The 23,336-nt window shown below is 50.3% G+C and overlaps 1 protein-coding gene across 1 annotated transcript in view; it reads right to left on the bottom strand.

The window, feature by feature from the left end:
• Positions 1 to 21,826, bottom strand: part of TMX1 (thioredoxin related transmembrane protein 1) — a 40,734-nt gene extending 18,908 nt beyond the window's left edge. The window contains exons 1-3 of the mRNA XM_082275631.1: positions 21,649 to 21,826; positions 11,078 to 11,193; positions 6,554 to 6,599 (exon numbers count right to left, since the gene is read on the bottom strand). Of these exons, the coding sequence (XP_082131757.1) occupies positions 6,554 to 6,599; positions 11,078 to 11,193; positions 21,649 to 21,782 (296 nt within the window). The 5' untranslated portion in view covers positions 21,783 to 21,826. The remainder of the gene's footprint in view (positions 1 to 6,553; positions 6,600 to 11,077; positions 11,194 to 21,648) is intronic.
• Between the last annotated feature and the right edge of the window lie 1,510 nt (positions 21,827 to 23,336).

Genomic DNA, 23,336 nt, shown 5'->3' with positions numbered 1-23,336 from the left:
CCGATAAGCTTAGGGATACAAGCTAACAACGCCAGCACAGATCTGCTTCCATGCTTGGCATGGTCAAAATGCTAAAGGAAGGAAGGGAACTGGCGGATGACCAGGTATCCAATGCAGTTCCAACCCATAGACAAGACAATTTGCCTTTTTTCTAGGAGTTCACAGTATTAAACCCAAAACCGAAATGTAATATACTGAAGATGATCAATCCTTAGATGTAGTGGCGGCATTTGTTTTCTTTTATTAGGGTCCCCCCCCCCCCCATATTTTCACCTGGTGATCTGGCCAGTAACACACCTCCTGTATTAGAGCGTCTCCACTCTGGATAATGGAGCACAGGGGGGCACTTTTGGACAGCAGCATTGTCAGTCTGGGAGGGGGGAGGGAAATGCTGGATGGACTAGTAATTTAGATTCACTACATTGTCCAAAATATTGGGACACCTACCTTTACACGCACTTGAACTCTAATGGCATCCCAGTCTTAGTCCGTAGGGTTCAATATTGAGTTGGCCCACCCTTTGCAGCTATAACAGCTTCATCTCTTCTGGGAAGGCTGTCCACAAGGTTTAGGAGTGTGTCTATGGCAGTGATGGCAAACCTTAGCACCACAGATGCTTTGGAACTACATTTCCCATGATGCTCATGCACTGTGCATTGTAGTGGAGCATTATGGGAAATGTACAGTAGTTCCAAAACATCTGGGGTGCCAAGGTTTGCCATCACTGGTCTATGGGAATGTTTGACCATTCTTCCAGAAGCGCATTTGTGAGGTCAGGCACTGATGTTGGATGAGGAGGCCTGGCTTTCAGTCCTTGCTCTAATTCAGGCATGTCCAACCTGCGGCCCGGAGTCGCAGGCAATGCGGCCCACTGGCTTTGGACAGTCTCCTGCCTTCACGATTTCTTTTTTCTTCTTGTGGCTTCTGCAGCGGCCGGCCGCTAACTAGCTGACAGGGCGGATGCATTCTGGGAGTTGTAGTCCACGGCCGTGCTCAATCTCCCGGTGGGTGGAGACTTGAGAGCAGCGCAGCCAGACAGGAAACTACAACTCCCAGATCTTTGAGGCAGGCAGAGGCAGGGCGCGCTACGGAGGACACATTTGAATTGATTGAGACTGTGGGGCTGAGCACTGGCAATTTTACTTAACCCCAGGACAGGAGCATCCACCACCCCCAGGACTGGAGGAGGCCATGCAGGGACTTGCTGAGTTGGCAGCTGCCATTTCTGAGGTGAGACCCTGACACCCGCATATGACCCCCACATCCCATCTATATAACCCCTGTTTATCCTGCCCCAGTGCCCACCCAGCAACCACAAAATAGCCCAAAGCCCACCCAGCAACCTCAAAATAGCCCTCAACACTGTGGGTCCTGCTGGCCACGGCCTGTGGGGTCCTGCTGGCCACGGACTGTGGGGTCCTGCTGGCCACGGACTGTGGGGTCCTTCTGGCCACGGACTGTGGGGTCCTTCTGGCCACGGACTGTGGGGTCCTGCTGGCCACGGCCTGTGGGGTCCTGCTGGCCACGGCCTGTGGGGTTCTGCTGGCCACGGCCTGTGGGGTCCTTCTTCCCACGGCCTGTGGGGTCCTGCTGGCCACGGCCGGTGGGGTCCTGCTGGCCACGGCCGGTGGGGTCCTGCTGGCCACGGCCTGTGGGGTCCTGCTAGGAGCTGGTCATGGCCTGTGGGGTCCTGCTGGCCACAGCCTGTGGGTCCTGCTAGGAGCTGGTCATGGCCTGTGGCCCACAGGTTATGGCCAACTCCCAGCAGAACCTACAGGCCAGCAGCCAGCAGGACCCAAAGGCCATGGCCAGCACCCAGCAGAACCTACAGGCCAGCACCCAGCAACCTCAAAATAGCTCTCAACACTGTGGGTCCTGCTGGACACGGCCTGTGGGGTCCTGCTGGACACGGCCTGTGGGGTCCTGCTGGACACGGCCTGTGGGGTCCTTCTTCCCACGGCCTGTGGGGTCCTTCTTCCCACGGCCTGTGGGGTCCTGCTGGCCACAGCCTGTGGGTCCTGCTAGGAGCTGGTTATGGCCTGTGGCCCACAGGTTATGGCCAACTCCCAGCAGAACCCACAGGCCAGCAGCCAGCAGGACCCAAAGGCCATGGCCAGCAGAACCCACAAGCCATGGCCACCTCCCAGCAGAACCTACAGGCCAGCACCCAGCAACCTCAAAATAGCTCTCAACACTGTGGGTCCTGCTGGCCACGGCCTGTGGGGTCCTGCTGGCCACGGCCTGTGGGGTCCTGCTGGCCATGGCCTGTGGGTCCTGCTAGGAGCTGGTCATGGCCTGTGGCCCACAGGTTATGGCCAACTCCCAGCAGAACCTACAAGCCAGCAGCCAGCAGGACCCAAAGGCCATGGCCAGCACCCAGCAGAACCTACAGGCCAGCAGGACCCACAGTGATGGGCACTGGTGTGGCTGCATTGATGGGCACTGGTGCGGCTGCATTGATGGGCACTGGTGCGGCTGCATTGATGGGCACTGGTGCGGCTGCATTGATGGGCACTGGTGCGGCTGCATTGATGGGCACTGGTGTGGCTGCATTGATGGGCACTGGTGCGGCTGCATTGATGGGCACTGGTGCGGCTGCATTGATGGGCACTGGTGAGGCTACATTGATGGGCACTGGTGAGGCTACATTGATGGGCACTGGTGAGGCTACATGTGAGTGTTCCTTTAATATTTCTCAGAAGAAGTAAACCTCTGTATACTGATTTCATTTAATTTGAATACCCTCTAGTTGTGTTAAACTAGTGCGAGGGGGCGGCGCGGCAGCGTTTTATTACTTATATGCCTTAACTATAGTATATATTTTATATGCGGCCCGAGAAAATTTCTCTACACTCAATGTGGCCCAGAGAAGCCATAAGGTTGGACACCCATGCTCTAATTCATCCCAGAGGTGAATCCAGATTGCGGTTTTAACGATTATTCGTGCATCTCTAGTTATCTGCAAAGTAATGTTTGGTTTGGGTTTAATATTGCTTTCAGTTCCCACCTCTGCACTGTACATAAAGGAGGCCGGAGTCCAACTACAGTTGGAGTGCCTTGGAGAGGAGACAGCGATGGATAAAGGGAGCTTGCCTGAACCAAAAATAAGGTGCTTCTCCTTATTACTCCACTATCACTATCTGTCACCCATCACTCAGCTATGACTATGTTTTTGTGTGACTTGATCAATGTCCAATTCAAAATCGATTGTTCGGTTTTATTACACCATGTATGGCCACCAAGGACTGGTAAAGTGCAATATCTTAGATTTTTGTTCTTGGTTATAGATACACTTTAACACATCTCTCTGCTTTGTGCAGCCTTTAGAACAATATAAAATAACACATTTCACCTTCTAATCCTGAAAAGACCAAAATAAACAACTCTCTGACATTCAGAACAAGGTAATAACTGCTTGCCGCCCACGTGCAGTAGAGATGGGGGTGAGTTTTAACACCCACAAGCCACATATGAAGCCATGGGTGGATGAGATTTCTGTACTGAGAATGCATTCACTGCACGCTCCCAACACAATGACCCTACTATGTTACAGAGAAAAAGCTGCGCTTGGATTACAAAAACTAGAAAAGATATAAAGATAAAACAAAAACATTCATTTATTTGATCATCAATATTGGTTAAGAGATCTGATTTAGTTTTCAGTATAACCCAAATTAAGTTTTACTGACGGGGAGTATTGCTTTGATTTGCCCTTTTCCCGTGGTGTGTTGGGAGTACATAGTCCGGGTTTCCCTTCCCGTGTGGGCGATCGGTGTGTTCACCGGAAGCGGAATACTCCAACTGATCGAGCCGCTCGTTCCGTTCCTATTTAAAGCGGAGTTCCACCCATTTTAATACGTTTAGGTGTACTTAATCCCCTTTAAAAATGCTTTTACCAATGTAAAACTATTTTTTTTTTTTTTTTTTTGCAAGGAAATACCTTTTTTTTTCTTTATTCATCCGCACTTCCGGGTCCGGCCGCCTATAGGCGATTGCGCCACTAGGTCGATTCGGAAGGGCTCCTGGGATAGCGGCGCCATGTATCCCAGCAGCACTTGCGAATCGCCTAGTGACAAAATCTCACGTTATTTGCAGACCGGCACCAGCTGTTCTCAGGGATGTATTGCTTTGAGTCCACGCTCCGCCCTGTCTCCGCCCCCTCTCAGTGAGCTCTACAGGATATAATGCTTTCAGTTTGCGATCACTGAGAGGAGGCGGGGCGGAGGCAGGGCGGAGAGCGGACTCAAAGCAAAACATCCCTGAGTACAGCTGGTGTAGGTCTGCAATTAACGCAAGATTTGATTTCGTCACTAGACAATTCGCAAGGGCTGCTGGGATACATGACACCGCTATCCCAGGAGCCCTTGCGAATCGCCTATAGGCGGCCGGACTCAGAAGTGCAGGTGAATAAAGAAGAAAAAGGTATTTCCTTGCAAAAAAAAATAAAAAATTGTTTACATTGGTAAAAGCATTTTTAATCACTTGCCGAGCGCTCACATGGAGCGTACTGCGGCAAAGTGGCTCGTTCCCGTCGCTGGACTCCTCCCCTGTAGGCGGCGCTCACGCGCCGCCGGAGGCGCGCTCCCACTGTTTTCATTCACAGCGGGAGTCGGGCCAGGGGAGGAGTGGTGGCGATCGCCGCTGCTCTGCCCCGATCGTCAGGGAATCGAGTGAGGAGATCCACCCGCCTGTGTAAACAGAGCGGGCGGATCTCCTAAGTGACAGGGACTGACAGATCGGACTGTTCAGCATAGCTGGACATCCGATCTGTCCTTCTGTCACTCAGTCACCTCCCCCCACACACGTCAGTAAGCACCAGGCATACATTAACCCCTCCCTCTCCAATAAAATTAACCCCTTCACTGCCAGTGTCATTTTTACAGTAACCGTGCATATTTATAGCACTGATTACTGCAGTAATGTCACTGGTACCCCCAAAAGTGTCAAAAATGTCAGTCAAGGGTCCGATCTGTCCGCCGCAATGTCGCAGTCCCGCAAAAAAAAAAAATTTGCAGATCACCGCCATTACGCGTTAAAAAAAAAAAAAAAACAACAAAAATGACAGAAATCTTTCCCGTAGTTAGTAAATGCAATAACTTTTGCGCAAACCAATCAAAATACGCTTATCGTGATTTTTTTTACCAAACATAGGTAGCAGAAAACAAATTGGCCAAAAATTTTTAAAAAATTAGATTTTTACATTTTTTTGGGGGGAATTTCATATAAAAAAATGTTAAAAATATTGTTATTTTTTCAAAATAAACGTGCTATAAACTCTTTTTTTGTTTATAGCACAAAAAGTAAAAAGCGCACAGGTGATCAAATACCACCAAAGGAAAGCTCTGTTTGTGGGAAAAAAAGGACGTAAATTTCGTTTGGGTATGGCGTCGCACGACTGCGCAATTGTCAGTTAAAGTCGCACAGCGCCGAATCGCAAAAAGTGGCCTGGACGTAAGACAGCAAAATCCTCCGGTGATAAAGTGGTTAAAGGGTATTACGTACATCTAAACTTATTAAAATGGGTGGAACTCCACTTTAAGGAGCGTGAGGTTGCGCAATAGCCATGCCCCTGACGACGTCATCGCTGACGAAACGTGTTGGATGGGACTTGGACACGTGACATAATCACGCTTCGGGACACAGCAGCCATCTTTGTGGTTAGTAACCTAATCTGTACAGCGCTTGTGAACTTGTGAGTGTATGCTACCGCCTTTACTATTAAATCTTGTTTTTTGGATCGTACTACCCTATGAGAGTCTCTCTCGTTTTGTCGTTCCCAGCAAAGGATAGTGGCTGAGTCTACTGTTGGATGCTTTATGCTCCATCAGAATTAACTGGAGGGTAAGAGGCAGTGTGATCGGTGTCTGGTGGTGGGTCTCATCTACACTTCTACCTAATTGAACAACTCACTTCCCCACATCTGCAAACAAGCGCTATTTATGGACTGTTTAGATTAGCCTAAGCGCTACACCTCTTTTTTCTACAATGACCCTACTATCAAACACAGCTCCTGATCTCTAGTAATGATCAGGACAGGCTCCCGATCATGTGACCACTGGAACATCAGGCAGTCTTTCCCACCACCTGTGCTCAAAGACCCTGTTAACCACTTGCCGACTGCCCGTGGCAGATAAAATGTGGCAGGCTGGCTCAGCTGCGCGAACCGACGTATAGGTACGTCGGTTTACGGAATCGTTCCTGGGGGCACGCGTGCGTGCGCCCATTAGGCAGCAGGGAAGCCGATCCACCAGGCACCCGCGATCAATCCCCGTGGAGACAGAACAATGGTCTGCTGTTGTAAACCACCAAAATAACGCTATATTTGTGGGGGAAAAAAAGGACATTGTTTTTATCAGGGTACAGCGTCACACGACAGCGCAATTGCCCATTAAAGTAACGCAGTGCCGAAAAATTGGCCTGGTCATAAAGGGGGTAAAACCTTCCGGTCCAGAAGTGGTTAAAGGGATTCCAAGGCCAGGTGGGAAGGATTAGGGACATAACATATTCCAGTGTTATAAGTGACGTCTGGGAAGGTGTATACAGAGATACTCACTGATATATAGTAGGCAGGGCTGTTATGATAAAACGGCCACTCAGACCTGTAACACAAGAGAGAACAAATTACTAAGAAGGTGAGAATACAGTACAGAGGGCCCCATGCATTACACAGTACATCTATTCATCAAACCACTAGTCCACCCAGTTGTTGGTCGAAATTGGACAATTTAATCAACCACCCACCATCTTTTTAGCATATGCAGCAAGAGTAGGTAGACCCCCCGGAACAGAGCCTGGAATTACAGAAGGGACAAAAACTGAAGAGTCAGGAAGGGCTGTCCCTCCAAGAGAACTTCAGCAGTAACCGAACACGATACAAGGTGCAGCGGAATGTCTGCTTTATGTTGAGCTGCAGAAATGCCAAAAAGCGGACATTGAAAAGGTTAGGTTTTCATTCCAGTCCTTTAGACCGGGTTCAAGCTTTTTCGATACAGGAACCAGCCCGATTCTAGTGCGCATCTCCCTCGCAGGCAGTTCACACTGCCCTCCGAGAACCACTGTGAGTGCCAATACAAAGTTAATCACATCCCCAGATCGGTTCGCAGATCGCAGTGTGAACTGTGAATTAAGACAGGAATCAGATCGCATGGGTGTGAACACCATGCGATCCAATTCCAGGGCGGGAAAAAAAAAAAAAAAAGTTCCTGCAGCATATTCATGGGAATGAAATGCAAGTTTAGCCATACAAACTGTACAGCTGAATTTGCATTGTGCAGACATCGCTTGTGATCTGCACAGCAATGCTGTGCGAATCACAAGTGATGTCTGTATTCACAATAGTGTGAACCCAGGCTGAATGTGGATATAGGTTTCTGGATGTAGGGTACTCTGATCAACAAGACTAGCCAGAGATATGTCCGCAGTATAAAAAGTTCAGATCTGTAAGCTGAGATAAGTCAGGACTGGTGTGGGTACAACACTGGGCGGCACTCCAGGAGGGAAGCAGAAAAGAAAGAAGAACAAGGGGGCGGCGCCTCTAAGGGCAGTACCATAAAATAGAATTTTTGTAAGAACTTACCGTAAAATTATTTTCTCTGAGTCCTCTGACAGACGCAGCTCTCCATAGTTTCCTCACCAATGGGTAATGCCCCACCTATAGGCGTAGACTAGGCAGTGAAACTTTTCACCTGACACGCCTATAGGGGCGGTCCCTCATGACATTACCCCAGACACCGTGCTCACTAATTCGTTTCGTAGCAAGCAGTGAAGGAAAAAACAACCAACCCCAAAATAGAGGGGCGGGGGCTGCGTCTGTCAGAGGATTCCAAATTTTTTTAAGAACTTACCGGAAAATTATTTTCTCTGAGTCCTCTGACAGAAGCAGCCCCCACCCCCCTATTTTGGGGTTGGATGGGTTTTCCTTCAGTGCTTGCTACAAAACTGATTAGTAAACACGGTGTGTCTGGGGTAATGTCATGAGGGACAGCCCCTATAGGCGTGTCAGGTGAAAAGTTTCTAAAAAGTTTCACTGCCTAGTCTACTCCTGTAGATGGAGCATTACCCATTGGTGAGGAAACTATGGAGAGCTGCGTCTGTCAGAGGACGTAAGAGAAAATAGAATTTTTGTAAGACCTTACTGTAAAATTATTTTCTCTATTTTATCTTATGTCCTCTGACAGAAGCAGCTCTCCATAGTTTCCTTACCAATGGGACGTCCCATAGCAGTGTAGGCATGAGGGGTGAGAAGAACGCAACCAACAACCGTTAACATGTCATCAAGGCTAGAAAAAAAACGTAGCCAACAGGGCAACAGAAAGCTCAACCCCAACAGGAGCTTACCCCAAAACAAAAATTCACCCCTGAAAGAGAACAGTAAATCTCTTCAGCCAACAGCGGCCTGCAAACCTTTGCGGCCAAAGGAAGCATCCGAGGATGCCAATAAATCAATCTTGTAGAATTTTGTAAAAGTGTGTACAGACGACCAGGTCGCCGCCTTACACACCTGAGCCACAGAAGCCTGACGGCGAAAAGCCCAAGAAGCACTCAGGGCTCTAGTAGAATGTGACCTCACAGGAAAAGGAGGAACCCGACCCTTCAATGAATAGGCCTGAACATTTTCAAAAGAAAATAAAAACTGAGACGGGAGCCCCAACAGGGAACCTAGGTCCCACTCCTAGGCAGCAAGAAACTGATTAGTGAGCACACAGTGTCTGGGGTAATGTCATGAGGGACAGCCCCTATAGGCGTGTCAGGTGAAAAGTTTCTAAAAAGTTTCACTGCATAGTCTACTCCTGTAGGTGACGCATTACCCATTGGTGAGGAAACTATGGAGAGCTGCGTCTGTCAGAGGACTCAGAGAAAGGAACATTTTTGAAAGTTTAGAAGGATACCGATCGATTTCTATTGCTCATTACATGTGAGTAATGAGTTTTAGGCACCGTTTCCACTAGTGCGACTTGTCACAAGTCACAGCCCTTTGATTTCAATGGCACCGGTTACCATCTATGCCACTTTCAAAATTAGCGCCTTTGAAAAGGTGCCTGCTCTAATTCGATGCGACTTTGATCCAGAGAGTGAACTAGAAGAAACGTAGCTACTAGGCTAGAGTGCGACTGAGTGCAGCTTTGATCCAACTTTACACTCTCTGGATCAAAGTCGCATCAAAGTAGTGCAGGTACCTTTTTAAAGTCGCTGATTTTCAAAGTCGCATAGATGGGAACGGGTGCCATTGAAATCAATGGGCTGTGACTTGTTATGCAACTTGTGTGTCCAAAGTTGCATGACAAGTCACACTAGTGGAAACGTAGACTTAGTGTGGTTGTCTGTACTATGATGTTATGTAATGTTCACTTCCCCTCCCCACATACATACAGGACCCGCTGACAAAAAAGCATTAACAGTGAAACCTAACTCTTATCTGAACACCACAAACTAAAAATCTAATTCATTTTTAATGTTCAAAGCAAACTCTCTCTCATCCATCCATGTCTCCATGCTTTATTTTGTTGAGAAATTACTTTGAAAAACACCCCTTAGTATTTCTAGCTGCAGCTATCTTGAGTAAAGGATTCGTGCAGCATTTACTTCCTGGAATCAATCTGCCCTTAGCCCAGGAAGGAGGGTGTGCTTAGCTGAAAAAGCCCCTTCTTTACCGATAAAAGAAATAAAATGCCCATAATGTCGCTGGTGATCTATGACATCATTTTGGCCTAGATCAGAAACCAGGAAGCAAATTAACCACTTGCCGACCAGTCACTGGGACTGTACTGCGGAAAAGTGGCTCGTTATCGTCCAGCGACGTAGACCTACGTCGCTGGACTCCTCCCCTTGTGGGCGGCGCTCGCGCGCCGCCGGAGGCTCGCTCCCGCTGTATTCAGTCACAGCGGGAGTAAGCCCAGGGGAGGAGCGGCGGTGATAACCGCCGCTCATCCCTGTTCGTCGGGGAGCGAGTCTGGAAATCCGCCCGCTTGTGTAAACAAAGCGGGCGGATCTCCTAAGTGACAGACAGGGTCAGATTGCAGGATTCAGCATAGCTGAACCTGCGATCTGTCCTTGTGTCACACAGTCACCTCCCCCCACACACGTTAGTAAGCACCAGGCATACATTAACCCCTCCCTCTCCAATAAAATTAACCCCTTCCCTGCCAGTGTCATTTTTACAGTAACAGTGCATATTTATAGCACTGATTACTGCAGTAATGTCACTGGAACCCCCAAAAGTGTCAAAAATGTCAGTCAAGGGTCCAATCTGTCTGCCGCAATGTCGCAGTCCCACAAAAAAAAAAAAAAAAAAAAAAAAAAAAATCGCAGATCGCCGCCATTACTCGTTAAAAAAATAAACACCAAAAATGACAGAAATCTTTCCCTTAGTTAGTAAACGCAATAACTTTTGCGCAAACCAATCAAAATACGCTTATTGTGATTTTTTTTTTTTTTACCAAAACATAGGTAGCAGAAAACAAATTGGCCAAAAATTTAAAAAAATTGTTTTTTACATTTTTTTGGGGGGGAATTTCAAATAAAAAATTGTGAAAAATATTGTTATTTTTTTCAAAATTTACGCTCTTTTTTTGTTTATAGCGCAAAAAGTAAAAATCGCACAGGTGATCAAATACCACCAAAAGAAAGCTCTGTTTGTGGGGGAAAAAAAAAAAAAAAGGATGTAAATTTTGTTTGGGTACGGCGTTGCACGACTGCGCAATTGTCAGTTAAAGTCGCACAGTGCTGAATCGCAAAAAGTGGCCCAGACTTAAGACAGCAAAATCCTCCGGTGGTAAAGTGGTTTAAAAAAAAAAAAGTTAATAAATAAAAGTTGAAAACCAGTAAACATAACAGATCCTCCTATCCATTTACTAATGATAGCAGCATAAGGATTAAAAATATAGTTCATACTGATTTAGAGAGTTTAGTTCCACTTTAAAACTCGTCCTGACAATGATGACCAATAGTGAGCAGTAACCCATGCCAGGATTTCGGATCAGGCAAACACAGGATGTGATTGGCTGCTTTGGTTTCCTCTTCCCTGCACCCAGCCCTTCATCTTCCTGCTTCCCCCTCGCTGATTCACAGAACCCTTTACCTGGCTGAGCCGTAACATCCACTTTTGCAACATTGACATTGAGATCTTCTCCCCATTCAGAAAATTCCTTCCATTCTGGCTGCAGCTTCTGGCAGGCAGGACACCAGGGAGCGTAACTGGGGAACAAGAGAACAATTACCATCCGAGAACCGTACACTACAATGTATACTGAGTACAGATACGTCCTATAGAGAGTACAGATGTGTCATATACAGAGTACATACTGGATCTCACAGAAGTGAGTACACCCCTCACATTTCTGTAAATATTTTATTATATCTTTTCATGTGACAACACTGAAGAAATGACACTTTGCTACAAAGTAGTGAGTATACAGCTTGTATAACAGTGTAAATTTTCTGTCCCCTCAAAATAATTCAACACACAGCCATTAATGTCTAAACCGCTGGCAACAAAAGTGAGTACACCCCTAAGTGAAAATGTCCAAATTGGGCCCAAAGTGTCAATATATTGTGTGGCCACCATTATTTTCCAGCACTGCCTTAACCCTCTTGGGCATGGAGTTCACCAGAGCTTCACAGGTTGCCACTGGAGTCCTCTTCCACTCCTCCATGACCACATCACAGAGCTGGTGGATGTTAGAGACCTTGCGCTCCTCCACCTTCCGTTTGAGGATGCCCCACAGATGCTCAATAGAAGGTGAAACATGTAGAGGAAATTCATTCTACAGTGGCTCCCTCAACAACGGATATATACCTGCATATACTATGACCTATATTGAAGTATCAGGTTTTCATGGGATTAAAAAAACGTAGTGGTGATTGAGGGATATCCACATTTCATGATTGTGATGTTATGATCTGTTTTTAGCTTGATTGTATTATATCTATTTGCACTTTTTTTGACGTATATATATATATATAAACTTTTTAAACTAATTATTAATAAACAATATTTTTTATGACATTAGTGTCAATTACTGTGCCGAAAAAGTCCACTTCTTTAGCAAAAGCTAACCTTTTTCTCCATATTGAATAATTAGGACGTGGCACATATACTAAGGGTGTCCACAAGGGCCATCTTGTTGTGACACTGCATCACTACACACAGTACATATAGGTCATATATAGAGCATGGAATCATCAGATCAGATCTCTACATGGAACCCCCCCGGTATCTAGCATGGAAATCCGGGATCCCTGCATGGAACCTCCCCAGAATCCCCACATGGAACCCCCCCCCCCCGAATCTCCGCATAGCTCCACCCGGGAACCCCGCAATCTCATCATGGAACAACCCAGTATCTTAGCATGGAACCCCCCTGAAATCCCCGCATGGAAACCCCCCCAGGAACCCAGCATGGTGAACCCCCCCCCAGGAACCCAGCATGGTGAACCCCGCATGAAACCCCCCCCCCAGATCTCTGCATGAAACCCCCCCGGAATCTCAAAATGGAACCCCCCAGCTCCCTGCATGGAAACCTCCCCCCGGGAAATCCCCGCATGGGCAAACCCCCGCATGGGGAATCCCCGCATGGGAACTCTCCCCCCCGGGCAAACCCCCGCATGGGAACTCTCCCCCCCGGGGAATCCCCGCATGGGAACTCTCCCCCCCCGGGGGAATCCCCGCATGGGAACTCTCCCCCCCCCCGGGGGAATCCCCGCATGGGAACTCTCCCCCCCCCCGGGGAATCCCCCGCATGGGGAATCCCCGCATGGGCAAACCCCCGCATGGGAACTCTCCCCCCCGGGCAAACCCCCGCATGGGAACTCTCCCCCCCGGGGAATCCCCGCATGGGAACTCTCCCCCCCCCGGGGGAATCCCCGCATGGGAACTCTCCCCCCCCCCCGGGGGAATCCCCGCATGGGAACTCTCCCCCCCCCCGGGGAATCCCCAAAAGGGAACTCCCCCCGGGGAATCCCCATGGGAATCCCCAAAAGGGGACTCCCCCCCCCCTGGGAATCCCCAAAAGGGAACCCCCCCGGGAATCCCCAAAAGGGAACCCCCCCCAAGGAATCCCCAAAAGGGAACTCCCCCCCCCAAAAGGGAACTCCCCCCCCCCCCGGGGAATCCCCAAAAGGGAACTCCCCCCCCCGGGGAATCCCCAAAAGGGAACTCCCCCCCCCCGGGGAATCCCCAAAAGGGAACTCCCCCCCAAAAGGGAACTCCCCCCCCCGGGGAATCCCCAAAAGGGAACTCCCCCCCCAAAAGGGAACTCCCCCCCCGGGGAATCCCCAAAAGGGAACTCCCCCCCCGGGGAATCCCCAAAAGGGGACCCCCCGGGAATGCCCAAAAGGGAACTCCCCCCCCAAGGAATCCCCAAAAGGGAACCCCCCCCCGGGAATCCCCAAAAGGGAACCCCCCCCCCGGGAATCCCCAAAAGGGAACTCCCCCCCAAGGAATCCCCAAAAGGGAACTCCCCCCCCCCAAAAAGGGAACTCCCCCCCCCCGGGGAATCCCCAAAAGGGAACTCTCCCCCCCCCCGGGGAATCCCCAAAAGGGAACTCTCCCCCCCCCCGGGGAATCCCCAAAAGGGAACTCTCCCCCCCCGGGGAATCCCCAAAAGGAATTCTCCCCCCCCCCGGGGAATCCCCAAAAGGAATTCTCCCCCCCCCCGGGGAATCCCCAAAAGGAATTCTCCCCCCCCCCGGGGAATCCCCAAAAGGAATTCTCCCCCCCCCGGGGAATCCCCAAAAGGAACTCCCCCCCCCGGGGAATCCCCATGGGGAATCCCCAAAAGGGGACCCCCCCCGGGAATCCCCAAAAGGGGACCCCCCCGGGAATCCCCAAAAGGGGACACCCCCCCCCGGGAATCCCCAAAAGGGAACCCCCCCGGGAATCCCCAAAAGGGAACTCCCCCCCCCAAGGAATCCCCAAAAGGGAACTCCCCCCCAAGGAATCCCCAAAAGGTAACTCCCCCCCCAAAAGGGAACTCCCCCCCCCCCCCGGGAATCCCCAAAAGGGAACCCACCCCGGGAAATCCCCAAAAAGGGAACTACCACCCTGGGGAATCCCCGAAAGGGAACTACTCCACCCCCGCAATCTCCACAAGGAACCCCCCATTCTCTAAATGGAACCCTCCCAGGAATCCCTAAATTAAACTCCCCCGGGGAATTACCACAATCTCCACATGGAACCCACCCTTGAATCTCTAAATGAAATACCCCCGGAATCTCCAAATGAAACCCCAGGGGAATCCCCGCATGGAACCCCCTGGATCTCTGCATGAAACACCCCTGATCTCTAAATGGAACCCCCCAGAACCCCCCCCGGGGAATCCTCGCATGGGACAACCCCCCCCCCCGGGAATCCTGGGAGTTCCATGCGGAGACCTCAGGGGTTTCATGCAGAGATTGCAGAGGGGGTTCCATTTAGAGATCTGGGGGTTTCCATGCGGGGATCCCAGGGGGTTCCATTTAGAGATTCCGGGGGGGGGGGTTCCATGCAGAGATCCTGGGAGTTCCATGCGAAGACCTTGGGGGTTCCCCGGGATCCCTGCATGGAACCTCCCCAGAATCCCCACATGGAACCCCCCCCCCCCCCGAATCTCCGCATAGCTCCACCCGGGAACCCCGCAATCTCATCATGGAACAACCCAGTATCTTAGCATGGAACCCCCCTGAAATCCCCGCATGGAAACCCCCCCAGGAACCCAGCATGGTGAACCCCCCCCCAGGAACCCAGCATGGTGAACCCCGCATGAAACCCCCCCCCCAGATCTCTGCATGAAACCCCCCCGGAATCTCAAAATGGAACCCCCCAGCTCCCTGCATGGAAACCTCCCCCCGGGAAATCCCCGCATGGGCAAACCCCCGCATGGGGAATCCCCGCATGGGCAAACCCCCGCATGGGAACTCTCCCCCCCGGGCAAACCCCCGCATGGGAACTCTCCCCCCCGGGGAATCCCCGCATGGGAACTCTCCCCCCCCCGGGGGAATCCCCGCATGGGAACTCTCCCCCCCCCGGGGGAATCCCCGCATGGGAACTCTCCCCCCCCCCGGGGAATCCCCAAAAGGGAACTCCCCCCGGGGAATCCCCATGGGAATCCCCAAAAGGGGACTCCCCCCCCCCCTGGGAATCCCCAAAAGGGAACCCCCCCGGGAATCCCCAAAAGGGAACCCCCCCCCAAGGAATCCCCAAAAGGGAACTCCCCCCCCAAAAGGGAACTCCCCCCCCCCCCGGGGAATCCCCAAAAGGGAACTCCCCCCCCCGGGGAATCCCCAAAAGGGAACTCCCCCCCCCGGGGAATCCCCAAAAGGGAACTCCCCCCCCAAAAGGGAACTCCCCCCCCCGGGGAATCCCCAAAAGGGAACTCCCCCCCCAAAAGGGAACTCCCCCCCCCGGGGAATCCCCAAAAGGGAACTCCCCCCCCAAAAGGGAACTCCCCCCCCCCGGGGAATCCCCAAAAGGGAACTCCCCCCCCGGGGAATCCCCAAAAGGGGACCCCCCGGGAATCCCCAAAAGGGAACTCCCCCCCCAAGGAATCCCCAAAAGGGAACCCCCCCGGGAATCCCCAAAAGGGAACTCCCCCCCAAGGAATCCCCAAAAGGGAACTCCCCCCCCCCAAAAAAGGGAACTCCCCCCCCCCCCCCCGGGAATCCCCAAAAGGGAACTCCCCCCCGGGGAATCCCCAAAAGGGAACTCTCCCCCCCCCGGGGAATCCCCAAAAGGGAACTCTCCCCCCCCCCGGGGAATCCCCAAAAGGGAACTCTTCCCCCCCCCCCGGGGAATCCCCAAAAGGGAACTCTCCCCCCCCCCCGGGAATCCCCAAAAGGGAACTCTCCCCCCCCCCCGGGGAATCCCCAAAAGGGAACTCTCCCCCCCCGGGGAATCCCCAAAAGGAATTCTCCCCCCCCCCGGGGAATCCCCAAAAGGAATTCTCCCCCCCCCCCCCGGGAATCCCCAAAAGGAATTCTCCCCCCCCCCCGGGGAATCCCCAAAAGGAATTCTCCCCCCCCCCCCGGGGAATCCCCAAAAGGAATTCTCCCCCCCCCGGGGAATCCCCAAAAGGAACTCCCCCCTCGGGGAATCCCCATGGGGAATCCCCAAAAGGGGACCCCCCCCGGGAATCCCCAAAAGGGGACCCCCCCGGGAATCCCCAAAAGGGGACACCCCCCCCCCGGGAATCCCCAAAAGGGAACCCCCCCGGGAATCCCCAAAAGGGAACTCCCCCCCCAAGGAATCCCCAAAAGGGAACTCCCCCCCCAAGGAATCCCCAAAAGGTAACTCCCCCCCCCAAAGGGAACTCCCCCCCCCCCCCCCCGGGAATCCCCAAAAGGGAACCCACCCCGGGAAATCCCCAAAAAGGGAACTACCACCCTGGGGAATCCCCGAAAGGGAACTACTCCACCCCCGCAATCTCCACAAGGAACCCCCCATTCTCTAAATGGAACCCTCCCAGGAATCCCTAAATTAAACTCCCCCGGGGAATTACCACAATCTCCACATGGAACCCACCCTTGAATCTCTAAATGAAATACCCCCGGAATCTCCAAATGAAACCCCAGGGGAATCCCCGCATGGAACCCCCTGGATCTCTGCATGAAACACCCCTGATCTCTAAATGGAACCCCCCAGAACCCCCCCCGGGGAATCCTCGCATGGGACACCCCCCCCCCCCGGGAATCCTGGGAGTTCCATGCGGAGACCTCAGGGGTTTCATGCAGAGATTGCAGAGGGGGTTCCATTTAGAGATCTGGGGGTTTCCATGCGGGGATCCCAGGGGGTTCCATTTAGAGATTCCGGGGGGGGGTTCCATGCAGAGATCCTGGGAGTTCCATGCGAAGACCTTGGGGGTTCCATGTGGAGATTCCAGGGGGGTTTCATGTGGAGATTCCAGGGGGGGGGGGTTCCATTTAGAGATTCCAGGGGGGTTCCATTTAGAGATTCTGGGGGGGGTCAATTTAAAAATTCTGGGGGGGGGGTTCCATTTAGAGATTCTGGGGGTTCCATTTAGAGATCCCGGGGGGTTCCATGCGGTGATTCCGGGGTGGGGGTCCATGCAGAGATCTGGGGACTTCCATTTAGAAAGATTCCGGTGGGTTTACATTTAGAGATCAGGGGTGGATACCCATGCGGAGGTCCCAGGGTGTTCCATGCAGGGATCCCGGGAGTATTCCATGCGGGGATCCTGGGGGGGGGGTTCTAATCGGACATTCCAGGGGGGATTCCATGCAGAGATCTGGGGGGTTCCGTTTAGAGATTCCAGGGGGGGGTTCCATTTAGAGATTCCGGGGGGGGGGTTCCATTTAGAGATCTGGGGGTATTTATGCGGGGATCCTTGGGTGTTCCATACAGAGATTATGGGGGGGTTCCATGCAGAGATCTAGGGGGTTCCTTTTAGAGATTCCTTTATATAAAAAATCGGGAAAAGAGATTGAATCGGCCATATAACACAAACTCTTTACATTAGACCCAACTATCCTTGTTCCTCCCATTGGCTCTCTGTATGAGTAATAACGTAGTTTCCCCCCCCCCCCCCTCTTTTCTTATATAGGGTCTCTCGATAGATTATTGAGTTAATTTCTCCAATTTCTCCGATTTTTCAAGGTTTGTTTTTAGAGGAGGTACAGTACGCCTATATTTGCGTCAAAGGTTTTACATACCACATTTAATAAGTGATTTTTATATATATTTTAAACATTATATATATATATATATATATATATATATATATATATATATATATATATATATATATATATATATATATATATATATATATATATGTATACACATTTTTATCAATTGTTTTATTACATTATATATACATCCATCACTGTATTTATTATAATTGTACAATATGTGTGTTGTCATATGGCATTTTTACATATGTGATTTTATGCTGGCTTACTAAGCAATATTATCAGCTTATTGTCTTTTATTAATTCCACTATTTTAGTCTATTATATTGGATTGCTTATACAGCAATATTATCTTTGACTCTGGTCCATCTCATGCTGGTGTGCTTCCCATACAACTCCCATCTTGACAGATTTTCATTTGAGTCCGAAAGGATTGAGTAGGGACTACAGTATATTGTCATTTGATTACACATCCCGGCTTAAAATGCTTGATTTTAAATTAATATATTTTTTTGGCTTAATCAGGGCGGAGCATCCACCCTTCCTTCCTTCTCTCATTGTTACTGTGTGTGCGCTGTGGAGATGGGACGTGGTGAGCACTGGGACTGTCGTCAGATTGTTCCACCCTCTGTTCGCACAGTTTCCCTCCCTTCTGGATCCAGTGGTTGCGTCTCACCGCCCGGATATGCAGAAGGGCGGAAGTCGTCACCATTCTTACGGGCGGAAGTGATGTCACACGGTGGAACGCATGGCAGTTCCGGTATGAGCGGCGTGCGTTCCACCATCGGCTGGGCCACGATCGGAGCAATCCAGTAGTGATGCTTCACCTTTGATGGGCATCGAGACATCCCCAGGTAAAGTGTATAGCATCACATCTCTCACACACAATAATGAGGGGTTCATCAGATTACCCCAGATAAGAATATTAATCTTTTAACCTGGTATATTGGCCCTATGCATTACTCCCCTGCAGGTACGAATCCTTGATACTCACAGGCGGCAGCGTGAGTAATACCACTAAGATAAGTGAACCATTATGCGCCTGACTGATTGTCCAGCTCCTGGTGTCACGCATGTACCGTGAGAGAAGGAGGGGTTGTTCCGTGCAGCACTGACAGAGCAGTGTATTGTCCTGACTTATTGCAATATTCAGATTGCGCTATTCTTAATGTACTATTATGCAAAACTCCAGATGAGTTGGGAAGATGCTGTTGATTGGGTAGCATACCAGTAGAGTCATTGGATGTTTAGGGTTCGCCAATCAACATCTGTTATGCTTTTGGCAACTAGCTATGTAGCCACGCCCATTTGGGCGATATCTCCTCCCACATCCCTAAGGGTCATGTGGAGGCCTGGTTTACCACACTATATTTAAGCCATAGATTTGGTCATGGCCTCCAGGCTCTGAGAAAGAGGCACAGCCTCGAAACGCGTCAGCCCTCTGCTTCTATGAGATATTGGACTCCTATAATGAGGCGGCTTTATGGAACTGATATGCTTGTTTTCTACGTATGTTTGTGAGTAGCCGATTTTTATCTTGATATTTTAAATAAACTCGCTGAGGATAATGCGCTAGGCTGGTGCGCCCTTTTCTTTGTTTTATATCTACAGTGTCTGGTCGACCGCCCTGGTCGTAAGGGGCAGCAAAGCCTAGCCATATTGGATGCCAAGTGTAAGTACGAGTTCCGGGATTGAGGCAGCCTGAGGACCGGGTTCTGAGCGCAGGAGTGAGGTGCTGAATAGCACTCATTTTCTTTTTTGGCATATACACAAATTTCATAGCATGGGGACACCTCTGTTCCCTCTTCCTTTCCGGCAGCGTAGTAACACGGGCGGAGACAGGGGCGGGGTTACCACTATATTAAGACGCAGCATCCTATGCAGTCCAAGCTCTGAAGACGTCACTGGATGTGACGAAACGCGTCAGCTTGGGCCGCATAGCGTCATCACGCTACCCTGAGTGGAACGCAAGCCGGAAGTAAGCCCGTTGATTCCGCGAGGAGGACGCGCAGCCCGCACCGCTGACCACCAGGGAGTGTTTTTTTACTTTGTCTTTATTGTCGGAACCCTAAATATGGGTAATAAACTTTGATACAGACTTTATTGCGCTATTGGGAGCTTTCTGTCTTCTCCTCCTTATTTGCACTGGGTTGCTGTACCCCGGAGTCCATAGGAGCTATACCATTCCATAGGACCGCCTAAAGGGGAACCCTTTTGGCCCAGGAGGCCACCAAAGCGTGAAAGGTCTTAATGTCATACGACATATGAGACCCACTACATTCAGTAAGTGATCCAATTCTTACATTCATTTGGGAGAAGGAATCCACACCGTAGTCAAATCAAATCACAGCAGTTGCACCTTCCAATCGTGAAGAACCACTCTAAGGACAAGATTTATTCCCGAGCACTAAGTCACTATTTAACCTTGGACTGCTTTATTTTAATTAATTTTGTACTGCAATATTACGTATACTGCACATGCAAATATTTATTGTCTGATATATTATATTTATGTCACAGCCACTCATGCACAAAGGGATATAATTTGAGCACATCGTCACTTTGTCACGATATACAATATTCTAATTTTTACTAATTTTAATTGGTTTTGCTGTGGATTTTATATTTACCCGGTATCTTTTTATTGAGTCATTTATGTATTTGGTTTCACTAATATTGGACATCTTCACATATTTATTTAACCTATAGTTAGCAAGCGCTGTATGTGGTCTTTCCTTTAAAAGTCCAATTTTTACATACATCTTTTATTGTACAGCAGCTGCTTTTCTCTTAATTTCTCCTAAATACATTCATCTGGTAATTTATTTATTTATCCATCTGGAACCCTACCTTTGGCGCGTGGTATATACTTTGTATATATATTTTTCCCCCTGGGGATCTGCATGAAACTTCCCCTCCCCCAGAATCTCTAAATGGAATCCCCCCCCCCCCCCCAGAGTCTCCGCATGGAACCCACTGAGAACCCTGCATGGAATCCCCCCCACGGAATCTCGAAATGGAACCCCTGAGGTCTCCGCATGGAACTCCCAGGATCTCTGCGTGGAACCCCCCCTAGAATCTTCGCATTGGACCCACCCCCCGGATTCCCACTTGGGAACCCCTCAGGATCTCTAAATGGACCCCCCGCCCCCAGAATACCCAGTAGGGAACCCCACGGGATCTATAAATGGACCACCCCCCCCCCCCCCGGATTCTCTGCATGGAACTCCCCCAACCCCCACCAGAATACCCGCAGAGAACCCCTCCCGGAATCACCCTATGGAACCCCCTGGGAACCCCACAAGGAACACCCTGGGAACCCCCCCTGGAGTCTACAAATGGAACCCCCAACGGAATCTCTCAATGGAACCCCCAACTGAATCTCTCAATGGAACCCCCCGGGATCCCTGCATGGGAACCCCCCCCCCCCGGATCTCAAAATGGACCCCCCCAGGAATCTCTGCATGAACCCCTGAGATCTCCATATGGAACCCCCCCAAGATCTCTAAATGGAACCCCCTGGAATCTCTCAATGGAACCCCCAAGGTCTCCGCATGGAACTTCCCGCCCCCCCAATCCCCGCATGGGAACTGTTTCCACCGGGATCACAGCATGAGAACCCCCCTGGAATCTCTAGACCCACCCAGAATCTCTGCATGGAATCCCAGAGATCTCTGCATGGACCCCCCGGAATCCCCGCATAGGAAACCCCCCGAATCTCTGCATGGAACCACCGGGATCTTCCCCCAGAAACTCCGCATGGAACACCATCTGGATCCCCGGATGGAGCCCCCCAGAATCTCTAAATAGAACCCCCGAGGATCCTTGCATGAAACGCACCAGTTCTCTAAATGGAACCCCTTCCAGAATCTGTGCATGGAACCACCTAGGAACTCCCCGAGGTCTTTGCATGGAACTCCGGGGATCTCTGCACAGAACCCCGGTGTCACCTCATGGAACTCTGACAGCTGTGCAGAGGCCCGGGCTCCCGGTAGGGGGCGCTGTCACACCTGGCCCAGCACTTACAATTTGATCATCCATTCCCCGGTGAGGATTTCCCGCCAGTTGTTGTCGGTGATCTCGATGACGTCACCCTTCCTGCTTCGCACACCCGCCGGGAGGCCGAGGAGGAGGAGCCCGAAGAAGAGCGGACTCGCCATGTTCGGAGATCGCCCCGTGTACAGTCCGGGATCAGAGAGGAAGAGAACACACCGGCTTCTACCGGGAGGAGGAGACACACAGCCCGCCCTCACACCCCTTTCCTGCCAGGACCAAATCTACATTTCATGTGGCGACATCTGGTGGCCGGAGGTCAAACTGCACCTTCTGCCAGATTCAGAATCCTGCTAATAAAATGTCTATAAAGCTGAATATTGAACATTGTGCCTCTCCTGTGCCTGGATCGGTTTTATTATTGATTAGCTCTCTTTACTTTTTGTCTGTCTACATTTACCTGGAGCACAAGCTTCAGGCTTCAATCACATGTGTGCATTTCAGGAACCATGCATTCCCAGATCACACAAACAACGCACAATGCTTCTGCAGTGCCATTATTGTTAATGGAAGCAATAGGAAGCATTTTAACCACTTAAGCCCCGGAACATTCTACCCCCTTCCTGACCAGGGCCTATTTTGTGATTCGGCACTGCGTGACTTTAAAGGACAATTGCGCGGTCGTGCGACGCTGTACCTAAACGAATTTCACGTCCTTTTTTTCCCACAAACAGAGCTTTCTTTTGGTGGTATTTGATCACCTGTGCGATTTTTTGATCATGCGCTATAAACAAAAAAAGAGCGACAATTTTGCAAAAATAACAATATTTTTCACATTTTTTTATATGAAATTCCCCCAAAAAAATGTAAAAATCAAAATTTTTTAACATTTTCGGCTAATTTGTTTTATGCTACCTATGTTTGGTAAAAAAAAATCGCAAAAAGCGTATTTTGATTGGTTTGCGCAAATGTTATCGCGTTTACTAACAAAGGGAAAGATTTTTGTAATTTTTGTTGTTTTTTTTTTTTTAACGCGTAATGGCGGCGATCTGCGATTTTTTTTTGCGGTACTGCGACATTGCGGCGGACAGATCGGACCCTTGACTGACATTTTTGACACTTTTGGGGTTACCAGTGACATTTCTACAGTAATCAGTGCTATACATATGCACTGTTACTGTAAAATTACACTGGCAGTGAAGGGGTTAACTTTTTTTGAGAGGGAGGGGCTATGTGTGTCCCTAGGGGCGTGATTCTAACTGTGATTGGCTGTGGCTTGAGATGTATGAACAGTGATCAACGGTCCTACATAGTAGAACCGTATGATCATCATTCATACACAGGGGAGAATGACAGGCGGCTTGTTTACATTAGCCGCCTGCCTTTCTCCCTCTCCACCGACGATCGCGAGTGACCGGCGGACGATCGGGTCCGCCGGTCACACGCGCGGGGGGTCCGTGACCACTCAGGAGCGGGAGCGCGCCTCCGGGGGCGCGCGCTAGCTCCCTAGACCCTCACAGGCTAGCGACGTAGTACTATGTCACTCTGCCTGTGGTTAACGTTCACAGAAACACTCAGCAAGCTAAGAAAAATGCGCAATAAAAAAAAAACGCACAAACCAGAATGCAGCAGAGAGCTTTAGGAGCTACTTTGTTGCGTTTGTCACACGCAGGGCCGCCCAGTGAAATTAATTGGCTGCCCTACGCAAGTCACATGAAAAA

The sequence above is a fragment of the Pelophylax lessonae genome, assembly GCF_965119305.1.
Source record: "Pelophylax lessonae genome assembly, chromosome: 13".
NCBI lineage: Eukaryota > Metazoa > Chordata > Amphibia > Anura > Ranidae > Pelophylax > Pelophylax lessonae.
The sequence above is the reverse complement of the archived record's forward strand: the minus strand, read 5'-3'. Positions and strand labels throughout refer to the sequence as shown.